This window comes from Alligator mississippiensis, chromosome 5 (assembly GCF_030867095.1).
Source record: "Alligator mississippiensis isolate rAllMis1 chromosome 5, rAllMis1, whole genome shotgun sequence".
In the NCBI taxonomy this organism is placed as follows: Eukaryota; Metazoa; Chordata; order Crocodylia; family Alligatoridae; genus Alligator; species Alligator mississippiensis.
Genome location: NC_081828.1, coordinates 156,324,190 through 156,339,679, shown reverse-complemented (window position 1 = coordinate 156,339,679; position 15,490 = coordinate 156,324,190). Strand labels below are relative to the sequence as shown.

At 39.1% G+C, this 15,490-nt stretch overlaps 1 protein-coding gene across 4 annotated transcripts in view; it reads right to left on the bottom strand.

Annotated features, from left to right (window-relative positions):
• Window positions 1–15,490, bottom strand: part of SKAP2 (src kinase associated phosphoprotein 2) — a 163,816-nt gene that overhangs the window by 34,397 nt on the left and 113,929 nt on the right. For all 4 annotated transcript variants that reach the window (XM_059728898.1, XM_006265356.4, XM_019498000.2 and 1 more), the window contains one exon: window positions 15,072–15,182. In XM_059728898.1, coding sequence (XP_059584881.1) covers window positions 15,072–15,182 — 111 coding nt within the window. The remainder of the gene's footprint in view (window positions 1–15,071; window positions 15,183–15,490) is intronic.

Sequence of the window (15,490 nt, the reverse complement as noted above, 5' to 3'; positions counted from 1 at the left end):
TCTACATTGATCACTGATGACACATAGACTACCCTCCCCCCAAAAAACAAACAAACAAACAAACAAACAAAACAAAACAATATGCATTCTCTGGGCAACTCAGGTGGAGATACTATGCTCCCACATCAGTGCCCCTTTTTAATAGTTTAAAGTCAATATTGCCAAATCAAAGAACTGTATTAAAATCTTCTTTCTGACTTAACAAAATAAAATCACTGTAGTACTATACTTCATGATGCATTAGCAAAAAAAGAAAAAAACCGAGGAAAATCAGAACTGGCAAAAAATGAAAACTCAGAGATGAAGACTGTGTGCGAGTGGATGGTATATTTCTCGCAGACTGTTCTATGAAGTGACAGTTTTCCCTGCTCTTCCCTAAACATTCCTGGATCTTCCCAAAGCAAATTGCATAAGTAGAAATCCTAAAATGCATTTATTTTATTTATCTAATGTCTGTCACAGCCCTTTCAAAAATGTTCAACCCAGGAAACGCAACATACAATAGTGAAGGTCAATTCACATTTTCAAATATAAATATACCCATTAATTGACTTTGCCACAAAAGTAAAATCAAAGACCTTCTATCCAGTCATACCAGGAGACTCTACCTGATCAACTTCTAGTCTTCAGTCTCTCTGGCAGAGAGATATTCAGGGACCACTGTATCAGTGGTGGAGGAAAGTAAATTCTTATGTAGTCCATGGTCTGTTGTTTGAACAGCTCACAGTCATCTGGCAGTCTTAAGACAATCACCCTCCAATGGTGGAATCATGAGAACAGCCCCTTGAAGATAAAAATGTTGATCTCTAACAGAGAGAAATAATTTACTTCCAATCTCGTTCTACATAGTGGATCCAGAAAATGCCTAGATAATCCCATGATTATCAACAAAGCCATAAAATCCAGGGCTGATGCAGAAAAACAGTCTATTAGTTCATAGGAGCCACTGTGTAATATTCAACCCTGGTACCATGCCATAAAGGTTCCTCACTTTTTTTTTTTTTTTTTAAAGCAAGCTGAGACGGTTTGCTGTGAAAGTTTGTAGATTTTCAGATAATGTAATTTGGGAAGAGGCTTACCAGGAAACACACCTCTCATGCAAGGCTTAGGTTCTTCTAACCTGAGCTGGCAGAGCAGGATTATCTCTAGTTTGGGGAGGATGTGTGGGAAGAGCTCCACAGATGAGAGCTGGACATCTATATACACATTACATTGTTTGGAGGATTAATTTTCTTTGTATCATGTTTGCTGCCCTTGTAGAGGTGAGAACTCAAGAGGACAGATGAGGAATGATATTCTACAATGGACAAAGCCAGTTCGGCAAGAGGCTCAGGAGTACTGGCTTTGCTTTGGTAGATTTGATTCCTTATTGCAATATCATTAATTTATTCTGACCTTGTGCCTTTTTACTCATTAGGCCTATAAACATGACAGCTTAGAATGAACAGATAAATATGTATCTTAAAATATATAGCTCAAGATGGATTGATCTAATAGGCTGCACGAGGCTCTTGCCTATTGGTTATGTTTTGCTTGGCTTACTTTTCTCATTTTTAGCGGGGGGAAGAGATGGAGGAGGGTGGAAGTGGTATAAGGACTTATGAGGATAAAAGGCCCATTGGGAGAGAGAAGATTTATGTTGGGAGAATTTCTATTGATAGTTTTTCAAGGCTGGGGAAATCTGTAGAGGTATTTATATCTATAGTACTAGCGTGCATAAGATGGATTTTCTGGCATGACCTGATGATTCTTATTTGAGCAGTCAGCTGTGCTAACTGCATCCCTTTGATGCCCATCTTATGGCATCTAGGAAGAATGAACAATGATAACCTGAAACAACAAATAAGAAGCAAACAATGCTTTAATTGAACACCTGCATCCAACAGTATTAACTGTGTGATCTTACAGGTCTTTGTCACAAATTCAGAGAATAATGGCTCCAAGACATGAATAAATATTCATACTCTGCTCCAACAGTGATAGCCAGAGTGCAAGAATTGGCCCAACCTGCTCATTTCATAAAATGTATGTATAATCAACATCTTACTATGACCTATTAAGCTAAAAATAGTCATTTTCTTTGATTAATCAGCTGTCTCACTTATTTTGACTGCTTTACTTTACAATTACTGAATTGCTTCTTAATTAGATATGGATAGTGCTACCATGGAAAAGCCTCTTTGCTTTCATAAGGAGAACTCGGGGCACACAACCCACTGAAGACATGCACACAAACAAAAGTGTCGTTAATATTTAACATGAAATCAGCTGTCAAAAATTTAGTCAACAGTGAAAAAGCTATGATACAAGTAAAATTACTTTGTGTGATTTTGTCTCTCTAGGATGACAAGCTTCTCTGAGATGGGATTCTCTCTCTTAATAACAAACAACTTCTGTCACATAGTGTTCACATCATATTGGTTTTACTAATCAATAGTGTCAAAAGTGGTTTAATGTTGGTGCAGTAAAAAGAATGATTGATCAGTATTGGTAATAAATATCTTATTGCAATAAAAAGTGATTGTGTGTGAATGTAATTCTTGTTAATTTGTGTTGAAAGATTTTCTTAAATATAAAGTTGCATGATTTGAAATAGCTTCATTTTTGATATGCACAGCTAAACTTTCAGATATGAAGAAAACAAGCTTGAATGCCCCCAAAACATATAATGTAAATGTTATAATAATAAACATTATGAACAATTATTATTACTCTGAAATCAGAGTATACAATTTAGCCTTCAAACTAATCACATGTATGTGTACAATAAACACCGTCCTTCCTTCATTAACTTGCATAACTTGGTATGAAAGTTGTTTAGGAGTTCAGGCCATGTAGTACTTTTTCAGACATGAAAGTGACTGAAGCTCATGGGAATTTTGTATGCGATTCAATGGGAAAAGAAAAATTAACTCAGCAATGTGTCACAATGAAAAAACAGGAAAAGAAGGAACCCTGAGAGATTACCTTGTTCATCCCCTACTCCACCAGCTCTCAACCAGGGTCCTATGGCACCCTGGGACGTTGCAAAACCCTGTCATGGGTTCCACTGTAACCTGGTTACAGTGCATGGGTAGTTACCCATGCATCGCATGCACAGTCAAATCCGGAAAGGCTGCAGCACAAGTACACACTCCTGCCCGCATTAGGAGAACCTGGCCCTGCTGTAATACTTGGTCTGACCCCACATAGCATCTCCCAGATGCAGGTGCACAGAGCAGGTGGAACTGTCTCAGGCACCTTGTTCTAAGAGGAGCGGGGGGGCCAGGCAAGAAAGGGCTGCAGCAGATCACCTTAATGCAGGCAGGAGTGCAGCCCTTTCCAACCTGGTTGCACATGAGGCAACTCCAGCTGCCTACAGCAGCATCCTACTTGAGAACCACAGCAATAAGCTGAAGCAGCAGCAGAGTGATTCTCAACTGAAATATAGTCCATATACACTGTATAATGACTTTTTAATGTTAAGTTATAATATGTGGGTTATTTGCATATGGTGACAAATTGTAAAAAGTTATGGGGAGGGGGAGGCGGAGGGCTAGGTGCCCTGAATCCAAAATGTTACAGAAATCTTCTCAACTAAATTCACCCAGTCTCTCTCAATAGGTCATGTTTTCTAGATCTCTAACCAATGTTGTTGCTCTCCTCTGGGTTGTCTCAAATGGTAAGCTGATCATACATCCTGTTTTTCCCTCATAAGGTATCAATATGTGGGGCAGTGCCATAGTGTCATTAATTAACTGCAGGAGTCTGTAACAGCACGTTGGATTCAGCAGTCATTATAGAATACTGGTCCCCCAGAAGACTTAACAGAAATGTAGGTTATTTACCCTACTGACAAAACTCAGGCTTGGAAGTCAAAATTTGGAAGCATTCATATAACCTGGTTGAAAACAAAGCATTACAGGGCACTAGCAAAGTAAAAACGAAACGCAGATACAATCTGGAGTTGATATCAAGAAGGACTATTACAGCCACTGCTGTGTTTTGGAGTGAAAATAAGCCATGTGAAGGATGGACCTACCAGACTGGTCCTTCACTGGTCAGAATCAGAGTTACTTGGCTGGACATGTGTATATTCTTGATTTTACACAAAGTTGACAGGCACAGATTGTGTGTAACAAAGTGCCTATGCAATGTGGCTGACTGTTTTTTACAGCAGCAGCAGACTACTATGTACTATGTTTTTGGGGGATGAAGCTTGGGCGGGGGGGGAGGGGGTGAAGTTAAGTAATAGCCAAATAACAAATTTGGGAACAGCCAAATAGCAAGGTCAGATGTGCAGGAAGGTATGCAGACTCTAACTCCAACAGTCACAAGTTTTGTGGCATATGTTAAAACTCCAATTACTGCTGAATTCAGACTTGGGACACACATCTGACAAAGGCTGGTTTGAACCTCAAAAAGCATTTCACTGGGAACATTTTTAAAAATGGAAACCCCCCAGGGGAACTTTATAGGCATGTGACAGATCATGAAGTCTACTGCTAGATGACATTTTGTAAGAGTCTTACAAAATTAGTAAGTGTAGCTATCTGTGAACTCTCCTTTCTACCAAGCGGCCCAACAGTTTAGGTTTTCTACTTCTTCTGAGCCAAGCTGAAAGGAGGGAGTAAGAAGATCCATTATTGACCCCATTATCCTATTACAAGAGAAAGTAAAGTTAAATAAAAGATGATCGCAGATGATATTTTATGCCATATTAGGATCTAACTTAAGAGCCTGCCAAGAAAGTATAAAACCAAGACACCAGGTTCATTTTTTGAATGGCTTTCAACACAAAAGTCATTTGAATTCTAATTCGTAAGTCATGTATATCCACCAGCATTCCACATTAGCTAGTAAACACAGATATGCTCCCAGAAAGCCCATTTGAAAGGGTTAAAAAATTCTCATGAAAATACTGACAAATATTAAGTGTCAAATAACTCAGATGTACTCAGCTCCAAACCACTGTAACATTTAGAATTCAGACATATACACACACAGGATAACAAAGCTACTGTGTCACATATTCTCTAATATACATCAAAGATATTCTAGACACAAGATACATGCATGTACTAGCAAATGATGGATTCCTAAACAAGCTCACATGCATTACAAATTTAAAAAAAAAATCTTTCTGTTCTCTAGCTGTCAATACCTAATTTACTTGTGCTTCTTGCTGCTTCTGTATATTTGGTATGGCTCTGAGCCATAATATGACTAACTCTTCTCTTCCTTTTTTCTTGGTACCGATCTATATAATGACAAATTTTACTGTTTGGCTATAACAAAATACTTAGAAAAATCTGTGCAGAGAAGCAATGGTGCAAAATCTTGTTATCCTTTTTTTAAGCTGTTCTAGATGTCATCTCAATTTCCTTCTAAAGATCTATTTTTAAAAGTTTATTCCGAAATAGTGAACTGTTTTCAATATTGTTTTAAATCTCACAATCAACTGTAATGTTGAGGATGATAGTTATCTTACATTCACCATTTTCATCTTCAGATCTCTCACCCACAGCCTGATTTTTATCTAGAAACTACTTCAGTCACTGCCGAAATACAAGCACTTCTGAAAAGAAATCTAACAAAAATCTAATAGTCCAATAGTACATAAGCAGTACATACAATACTTGCAAACAAAAAGAAGAAACTCAATCATTTGAAAACAAAAGGAACTGAGCTAGGTAAAATGAATGTATATACTGGAAATGGAATCTATCCAATGTACCTGGTTAACAAGCTACTATTACAAATAATGCCATAATTTGAAGGAGCATGTCTTTGCAGACTGACCCAGCAGGCTCCTCACAGATCTTTAGGTACCAACAAGTGAAATCACAGCGTCTTTCATTCTGTCTTTCTGATTTTGGGGGTTGGTTGCCCAGTTGTAGCCCATGGTTGCTATTTTTGACATTAACCTCTACATTTTCAAAACAGCATACAGGATTTTAGCCATATGTCTCTTATCAAAAATTAACAGAGGTCACGCAACTAAACCACAGCACTGTACCCTGAAAACTTTAAACCAAGGGAAGGACTTCTAACAAGATGGTCTTCATTCATTGCTGGCATAGTGAAACACTTACTGTAGGTGCTAAGGTGTCAATGCATGCTGCAGCAGAACAGACATACAAACAAAAGACTCCAGGGGAAGATTCATCAAATGACAAACCAGCCTCTCTTTTACAGTCCTTGTTCTGCTGTTATGACTTGCTACTTCTCAAATGCAGATAAAGCATAGGTCATATTTTTATTCAGATTTCTTCACGGGGACATATAGCACAATAACACATCAGCAAAACTTATTTCCTTGAGATCCTGGCAGTTCTACATCTGTAGAGGCAAACTGTAATAAGAGTTATCATGCTTCAGCCACTTCCTAGACAGGTTAACCAGAGACACCAACTTTTATGAATACACCCAGGCTTAAAATAATGACTAAAAGGAGAGGGCAAGTGTGGCATTTTTTACTACTATGAAATGTCATATATTGGTACAATAATAATAGTTTCATTTTAAAATAGTCAAATGCTTCTTATCTAAATGGATCCAATAATACTATTGGATTTAGATTGGACATTAGGAAGAACTTCTTCACAGTTAGAGTGGCCAGGGTCTGGAATGGGCTCCCAAGGGAGGTGGTGCTCTCCCCTACCCTGGGGGTCTTCAAGAGGAGGTTAGATGAGCATCTAAGCTGGGGTCATCTAGACCCAGCACTCTTTCCTGCTTATGCAGGGGGTCGAACTTGATGATCTATTGAGGTCCCTTCCGACCCTAACATCTATGAATCTATTAAACATATCCAAAATGAAACTCATGACATTTTTATATAAGACAGTTCATCTAAAGTAATGCAAGTCAGGGAGAAAAATAGCTCCCTTTCTCCAACCCTCCCAAAAAATTGTAAGAGCCTCAAATGTCCCCGATGCTGTATCAAACTTAGATCTAAATATACTCATGATTTCCGTTGTATCTATGGCATGTTGGGGGTTTTTGAACAACAATTTAAACAGCTGACATGTAATTTTGATCAAAAGGCATTTATTTTAGAATTTGTGAAGAAAGACTAGTTTTAAGGTCACTTTCTTATCCAAAAAAGGTATTATGGCAATATGCCATAGTTTTTAAACTTGGGAATTCAGTATTTGCAAAAAAAACTCATAGCAGAAATTAAGTGACTTATAAAATGTGTTTAAGGTCCTGACTACAATACAAAATGGAACTATTAGCTGAATTCTTGGGTCTGGCCAAGGTATAGGTGGCACAGGACTCCTGTGGGAGGCAAGAGAAAAAAGTTAACTTTCCACAGTGTTGTAATCGTGGCCCAACCATACAAATTCAACTAATACAAAAAAATAAAGGAGCCCTTAGGCTTCTGTAAATGATACTGGTTCAACTGACACTCTGTTGGGTGAGGAGCACTGGAGCTAGCTCTGTTCCCAGTGATTCCCAGCCCATTCAGAAGGCCCTGTGCTTCATGTGGTGGATTGGGAACAGGTGGCACAGGTCCAATTATACCACCTTTATGCCACTGAAGGGTTCCCCTATGTCAGAAAAAAACCCTGTCTATGCTGGTAGGGCAGGCCCTCATCCTTTTTGTACCACAGGGGTGACACAGAAGGAAGCTAGGAATTCATAACCATGTTAAGGGAAACTGCACTGGCAACAGGCTCCCTGATGTGCCGGTACAGTAGCTGCAGCATAGACAGAGCCCAAAGGAAAAAGAAAAAGCCAAGATGCAATGGGAGATTCAGATAAAGATGCTATTTTAGATTAATCTCTCTCTCTCCTTTTGTGCAATGATGTTAGCATTTGTTGGTGCCACAGAAGGGAGAGAACTGTTAGTTAAGATTTGAATAAGATTTGAGTAAGGGGAAGACCTCTCACTGGGGATCTGGTGCATCAGGACGGGGAAGCTGCACCATACAAAGGCAACAGCATGAACCTAACACAGAAGCCATCTAAAAACAAAGCACCCAAATTCCCTAGTTAAATTAAAGCTAAGTCCCTGAGCACCAGTCCACTTAGCACAAGTCCTGTTAAAGCCAACAATATCTCCTCTTCTAATCGTCAGCATGGGAAGTCAAAAACAAATATGAACTGTGCAAAAACAGATGACTCCTCCCATCATATAGAACTTCCCTGATCCAAATATTTTGGGTTCCCTGGTATCTTTAGACAAAGATGCTTCCTGTAAGTTATAACCAATCACTAAAAATTATTTTATTTTTCAAGGTTGTAATAATTTAGGTTTAAAATATTCAACTGTAAGCTACTGTATACATTTTTAATGTAAAAATATATAGAATTCATTAATTTTACAGGCTATCAACTGACTCCTTGAAGCACAGGGAGTTTTACAAACAAGTGGGGCTTTTGTTGGTGGCTGTTGGTTCAGGTTGTCTTTTAATATTCCTTTCTATTCAAATGAACTAAGCTTAGTTTACTGAAGGCAGCAAAAATAGTTCTCTCCTGCAAAATCCTGTAGAGAGCAACTGCAAGTTAGGAAGCCTTTGTCATTTGTGATGGTTATGACTATCTGACAAGCCACAGTATTTGTAAAACATAATTTTACTGTTCTGAGCCATAAAATGGTATCCTTGTTGTAAATATAAATTTGTAGATATTATTAAAGAAGGAAGTGGGTTAACAGATGAAAAGCTTAGTTTTCTTTTAGGTCCTGTACCCTTTCCAACCTCCTGCCAGCAGACAATACAAACTGAATTTCACTGAAGCTTTAAATGGGCTAATAGACTGTTACTATTCTGACTACTAGTTTGAAGCTATTCAGCTCCTGTCTAGAAATTCATTTTTAGGCATAATCTCCTGCTGAGAAAGAGAAATCTAAAGCAATATGATAGCAAGAAACCAGGACAATAAACTTTACTGATTTCTGTTACAAGTTTTTGCAAATACTGAACTCCAAAGTTTAAAAAACTATAATATATATTCCTATAATGTCCTTTCTGGATAAGAAAGTAACCTTAAAACCAGTCTCTCTTCAAGTATTCTAAAATAAATTATATTATGAAACAGATTAATGCTTTTTGGTCAAACTTACATGTCAACTGTTTAAACTGGTAATAAAAAAAACCTCAACATGCCATAGAAACAGCAGAACTTATGAATATATTTATCCTATAATTTGCTGTTTCTTAGTTAAGACATAATAAAAACCCATCATCTGGTAGCTGCCCCTATCTATGAAGACTAAACTTAAAAAGGCATTAAATATTTCAGCCTTCTGGGAATCATTTAGAGCTAGGTAAAAGATCTATGGTTTCTTTGGTGTGTGCAATACTCTTACTAGTACCATGATCAAGTTTCTATTTTTATAGGATTCTTTTTTGAGTTTCAGCTTATTGAAGAGATTGCTGTTTAACCAGGCTGGTCTCCTTTTGTAATGGAAGAATGGGAAGTGCATCAAGATAGCTTGCTCCTGTGTGATTAAAAAGAGCCTCTTTATGCTGAAAGACCCTTTTAGACTGGACATAAGGAAAAACTTCTTTACTGTCCAGGTCTCCAGAGTCTGGAATAGACTCCCTCCAGAAGTGGTGCACCACTGCAAAAGGAGACCAGCCTGGTTAGACAACAATCTCTTCAATTTGCTGGACTGGTTGTACACTACTGCATGTCCCTCCCAGCAGATACCTGATAATTCAAGTCCCCCATGAGAACCAAGTCCTGAGATTTGGAAGCTTCTGGCAGCTTTTTGTGGAAAGCAACCATATTCTCCTGTTTGGTGGCCTGTAGTAGATGTCCTAACTGTCCTATATTCTCCCTAAGTATTCCAGTCATGTGAACTATCCCACCACATTTCTGTAATCCTAATTACATCATAATTATGCAATTGTACTAGGACCTCCAATTTTTCCTATTTCTTCCCCATGCTTCTTGCAGTAGTGTATAAACATTTTAGGTACTTAACTGTCCTATATTCTCCCTGAGAACACTGCTAAGGTTTCTGCTATTGCTTTCCCTTATGAAGTTCTTATCCAGGTCTCCTAGCACTTTGCTAACCCCTGGCTTTTGTCTCCACTCCTTGGTGAGCTCCCTTCTCACTAGGTTAGCAAGCCCATAAGCAAAGACATTCTTTTCACTCTTCATCAGCTGGACCCCAACTTTTCCCAGCAGTCAATCTTCTTAGAACACCCTGCGGTCAAAGAAGCCAAAGCCCTGCTGGTGACACCATCTATGCAGCCATATGTTGACCTCCAGGACGCATCTGCTCCTATCCGGGACTTTACGTTAACTGGAAGGATAGGTAAGAATACCGTCCTGGCCCCTGTCCCTTCCACTGTTGAGCGCAGATCCATGCACCAGATCCAAGGCTCCCCTTGGCATTATCATTAATGGATGAGCAGCATGGGATAGTAGTCAGTCAGATAAACCTTGGCCACCTTTCCATGACGTCTCAGATGCAGGCTCCTAGCAGGCAGAAGAACTCCCAAGCCACCAGGTCAAGCTGGTAGATGAATATCTCTGTGCCCTACAGGAAGGGGTCGCCAACTACCACCATCTTCCCAACTCTAGGGGTGCATGGCTTGGCCTCCCCTGCCACTGAAGTGGGTTACTTCTCATCCAATGCCGGGATGGTCTAAAAAGGATTCTTCTCCACAGCTCAGTTAAGAAGGTAAGTTCAAAGATCCTTCACTGTCTTCCTCAGTTTTACTGGCCAACAATACTGGTGCTGAACTCTAGCCTAAGCAAGAATAAGGAAAGGTTTCTTCTCTTGGCTCGGTATAAGGAAAAGGACAGAATATTTATCTACTATAGAAGACTGAACAGAAGTGCTCAAAAGACTAAGAATACACAATCAGCCACACCAAAACTAAGCAGAGCAAAAACTCTACTGGTAAACAATTATGCAAACCCCAAATAAGGCCTAACTTATTTCAACAATACTCATTTAGCTGACAAGCTCCAATACTCATTATATTTAGAAAATGTATTGTTCAATTCTGTCTTTGAACTACTCTACAGGGGACAAATTCAAGACAAACTTCCAATAATTAGATTCTATACCTGGAAAATTATAACAAAGGTATAAGTTTTCCATATATAGAATCTAATTGGGGGGGGGAAAGGGGAGGGGCTTCCTATAATTAGGGTTGTCTTCTATTTGAGTGAATACAGTAATGCTGAATTCAACAAAATAACACAAAGATAACTAATTCTTGAACATGCAACTACTGCATTTTTGGTGGCCAAACAAATACTGGGAGGAGATAAGGGTAGGAACAGGAAGAACTAAAAGAAAGAGGACTTTTACCCCTATAACTAAAGTCCTTGTGGACATTACATTTATTGTCTGATTCATGCATTAACTGTTGTAAATTGTAACATGACATTTTCAGCATAATTTATCATGTAATGAAAATGGTGAACCAGCGTCTGAGATGTTCCTCATTAAATGAGGGACATCTTTGTGGCTTGTGTGTATCCCCCCCTTAATCTGAATACGTGGTACGTTACACTGAGTAACAGGGCTCTACTAGGTCCTCCAATACCCCAGAGTACACTGCTCTCTCTCACTGCCCCACCAGGGCTGTCAAATGCAGCCTGAAGCTGCTTGTAAGGGGGTGGGGCATACTCTCCCCCCTCTCACCACAGAAGGCAAACTTGCAGCCCCAGCTGCTACCCTGGGTCCAAACCAGTGAGTTACAGTCTGTGGAAGGAGAATGTCCCTTGTACAAAACTGGGATGACCAGCTGATTAGTGCAAAAGAGGACCATTCCCTGGGGCTTCACACCTCTCCCTGGGGACAACTCCAGCATCCTGGGCTGCAGGCAGGATCTTTATGGTTCTCAGCACACCAGGCAGTGGTGTTCCCAGATACTGGGTGGCAGGTATCAGGAACTTTAAAGCTCACTGACAGGCTTCCTTGTGGGCAGGGGGAGCCATAGAGAAGTCTTCTACCATTCTGTCTGGAAACCATGCCTTTGTCATGCTCCAATCAGGGGGGCTCTGAATGTGTGGCAACTTAAAGTTCCTTTTTTTGTGCTACAAACACTGTAGCTCAACAAAAATAATGTCTAAATACAGTATAACTAATACTAAAAACACATTTTTGCAGAGGCACAGGATGGAAACAACATCTATCTGCATTGTTTGAACCCAGTTCAGGTAACTGTTGGCTTGGAGACATAATTTGTTATTTATTACAGTAGAGCACTTAACAGCCACAGTAGTTGAGATCAACCCACAAGCAGATATGAAGACAGGTGGCTGACTGGTAACTGTATACTGAAAAGATTACCTCTGCTTACTGAAGTAGCAAAACTGCTGCATTTGTAACCCCATTTCATTCAGGGTTGTATTTAGAGAGATTTACCTCTTCATTCTCATAATGAGCTAAATGTTATAGTTAGGGACCTATTTAAATTGCAGTGAGACAAAGGTTTTTCATGGTCGGCTCATGTTGCACAGAGCTGATTTTGCAGGCATTTTACAGTGGTCCCGCCCCTCACCACTGATTGGCAGAGGGTCTCTGGTGGCCCCATCCCTTGCTGTTGATTGGCTGAGAGGCAAAAACTGCATAATTAAATAGCAAATTATGTAGCAATATCATACACATTTCATATCATTACCATATTAGTATAAATCCAAGTATTAAATTTAAGTCTAAGTCTTTATATTCCAGTAAACTACTTTGGGAGGTGAGGGGTGAGGGTCAGTTCCACAGGAAATTGCGGCCAACATCATTTTTCACAGCCATCGGTCCCTAGTTATAGCGTGACAGCTAATGTGCCCTCCTGAGCAGCCTCTTCCCTCACCTCTTTAAAAACAGTTAAAAAAAGGAACTGTACTATAGAAACAACATGTAAAATGTGACTGATTGGACATGCAGCTGATTGCTGTACATCTGTTCAGTGTTCTACCATGTCTGTATTTGCATAATGCCTAGAGATCACAACTGAAATCAGATGCCATTGTATACGAAACTATATGAAAGCAAAGTAAGAGACAGGCCTTGTCCTATAAAGTAAGGGTTCCCAACCCCCAGGCTGCAACCTGGTACCAAGCCGCGAAGGACTGGCTGCCAGTCCTCAGGACGGCTGGCTGCTGCGGACTGGAAGTGGCCGCAGACCAACAAACTGTAGACTGAAAGTGACTAGCATACTGTGGACAGGCAGCCTGCCCGCAGCGGTCACGGCTGGTCCAGTTTGCCAGTACACAGTCACTTCCAGTCCAGGGTTTGCCGGTCCTCAGCATAAAAAGGTTGGGAACCCCCTGCTATGGAGGTTAAAAATTAAACAGACAAGATAGTATTTTTCTTCTCCTGCCCTTTATCTGTTAACCCTGAACTTAACTAAGCTCAGTAAACTGAAGCATAAGTTACAGTATGCAAGATGCCCAGAGTTATGAGGAAAGCCAGTAGTTGAGCTGGAAACTGATCCAAGACCTCCTAAAGTCCAAACCATTAATAGACTATTCTTCTGATATTTGCTGTTCTGCTGCTTTTTTGGCAGGTCAGGTAATTTAGGAGACAAACGTTATTGGAAAACTGATGTAAAAGTGTCAATATTTCTCAACACTCCCAGCTATGAGGATGTAGTTCAGCAATATTGTGAACAAGAAACTCTTAAAGGGAACTTAAATTTGATAACTCCTGATTCTCATCACATTTTTCAGTTTCATTCATTCAAGCTGGCTGTCACCACCATTTACTGGATTGAGGCAGCCATGTGAACTTTTGAATGAAACATCCCCTTTATTGAGTTTACTTCAGGCACAACGTAAGTGAAAATGCACTGCTTGTTAGTATAAACGAACATGAAGAATCATCTCCTGTAAGATACTAAATATACAAAATGCAATCCAAGGGTTACCCAAACATGTCGGGATTAGCTTCTCATTTAGACTGAAGTTTTTTAGCCCTATGGTTTGGGACTTTATACCCACTGAAGACTGTCTTCAGCCTGTGAGGCAACTTGCACACAAAAAAAATCTCACATGAATAAAGGATATACTCCTAGGCCAAAGTTGCAGTCACACAGATGGAAATCCATGGCCTTAATCATATCAGCAGACCACACTGTAGATCCTTTTTGGAAACGCAAAAGTTGTGCCAATTATTCTACAGTTGTAAAATCAATATTATCATCAGCTTCCACAATCATCTGCTCTTGTAGTTCACTGAAGCACACTTAATATTTTAATTAATAAGAAAACCAAACTTTCAACCATCGTGCTAATCAATAAAATATCCAACATGGAACAGATATGTGAAGGCAGCCTGTATCACATGTAGTTTTATTTTTATCTGCCAAGCTATTAGCTGAAAGTAGTGTTGTCCCTGAACAGCAAGAGAAATGGAATTTTAAAAGCATTTTTTAATATGTAAAAGGATCAGGTGTTGTCCTTTTGGCGTAAATACACTATTTTTACACATAACAGATTGAATAGCTCATTTTCAGAGCGCTTACTAAAATAGAAAGCATAGTCTTTCTTCAGATCTTACTGTATGGAATACTCCATGGCTTCTTGCCAACAGAAAATTTAGAGATTTACATCCAATTACCAAGAAGTGTAAACATTTGACCATGTCTGAAAATCCAGCGTAAGAAATCACTAAATAAATCAGATGCACGCTGGATGAAATGAAAGGAAACTAAGTCAAGACTCATGGTGCTTTTATTTACAGTTCATCACCAGAGATTTTCTAAACCAACACAATGTTCTGTTGCAGGGATTATGAAATCATGTACTAGGCAGCAGCTGATAACACATGGAATGTGTAGAGAACTTCTGCTTAATACAAATGCCAAAATGAAAAAAAAAAAAAAAAAAGATGGGTAAATCAGTGGAAAGAGCTGTATAAGTCAATTTTTTAATTAAAAAAATTGAGGCAAAGAAAAAGTTAATGAGCCCAAAGTCCCATAAAACCATTTTTACCACTGCTGCATGATTTTCATGCCTCTGATAAACAAGGCTGAAGTACCCTTATGCAGACCTTGTTAAGGAATTTTTTTTCAGCACCATGGTACTCAAGTTCTGTCAACTTACTTGGAGTCCATCACAATTATTATCTTAGAAACTGAGAAGAGGCATTACCCTCAAACATAAAATCTCAAATGTACCTGGAAGTTCTTCATAAATGCCTTCATCATCTATTGGTTCAGTGCTGACTTGTCCAACATCATCATATTCTTCTTCCACTTCCTCCTCAGGAATAATGCTAGATTCCAAATCTGTTTAATAGCCGTTGAGAAAGTCATCATTTATCAGAAGGGATGAAGAGTATACACACAGGACAATAGTCTTCAAAGAATGCTTTGATCTTTTCCTCTGCTTACTAACTAGTAAAAAGCAATTTGCTACCGACATTTGGGTTACATATAACTCTTGTAAAAGGAAAATATATTAAGTATTTCTGTTTTCAGGTCTTGTGAAAGATCTTTTATGACAGTTTCATTTTCTTCAGTTGGAGTATAAGGGGTATTCATCTTTCAGGTATTGTTGAAAATGTTTATGTTCATATGGATTCATCAAGCAGTAA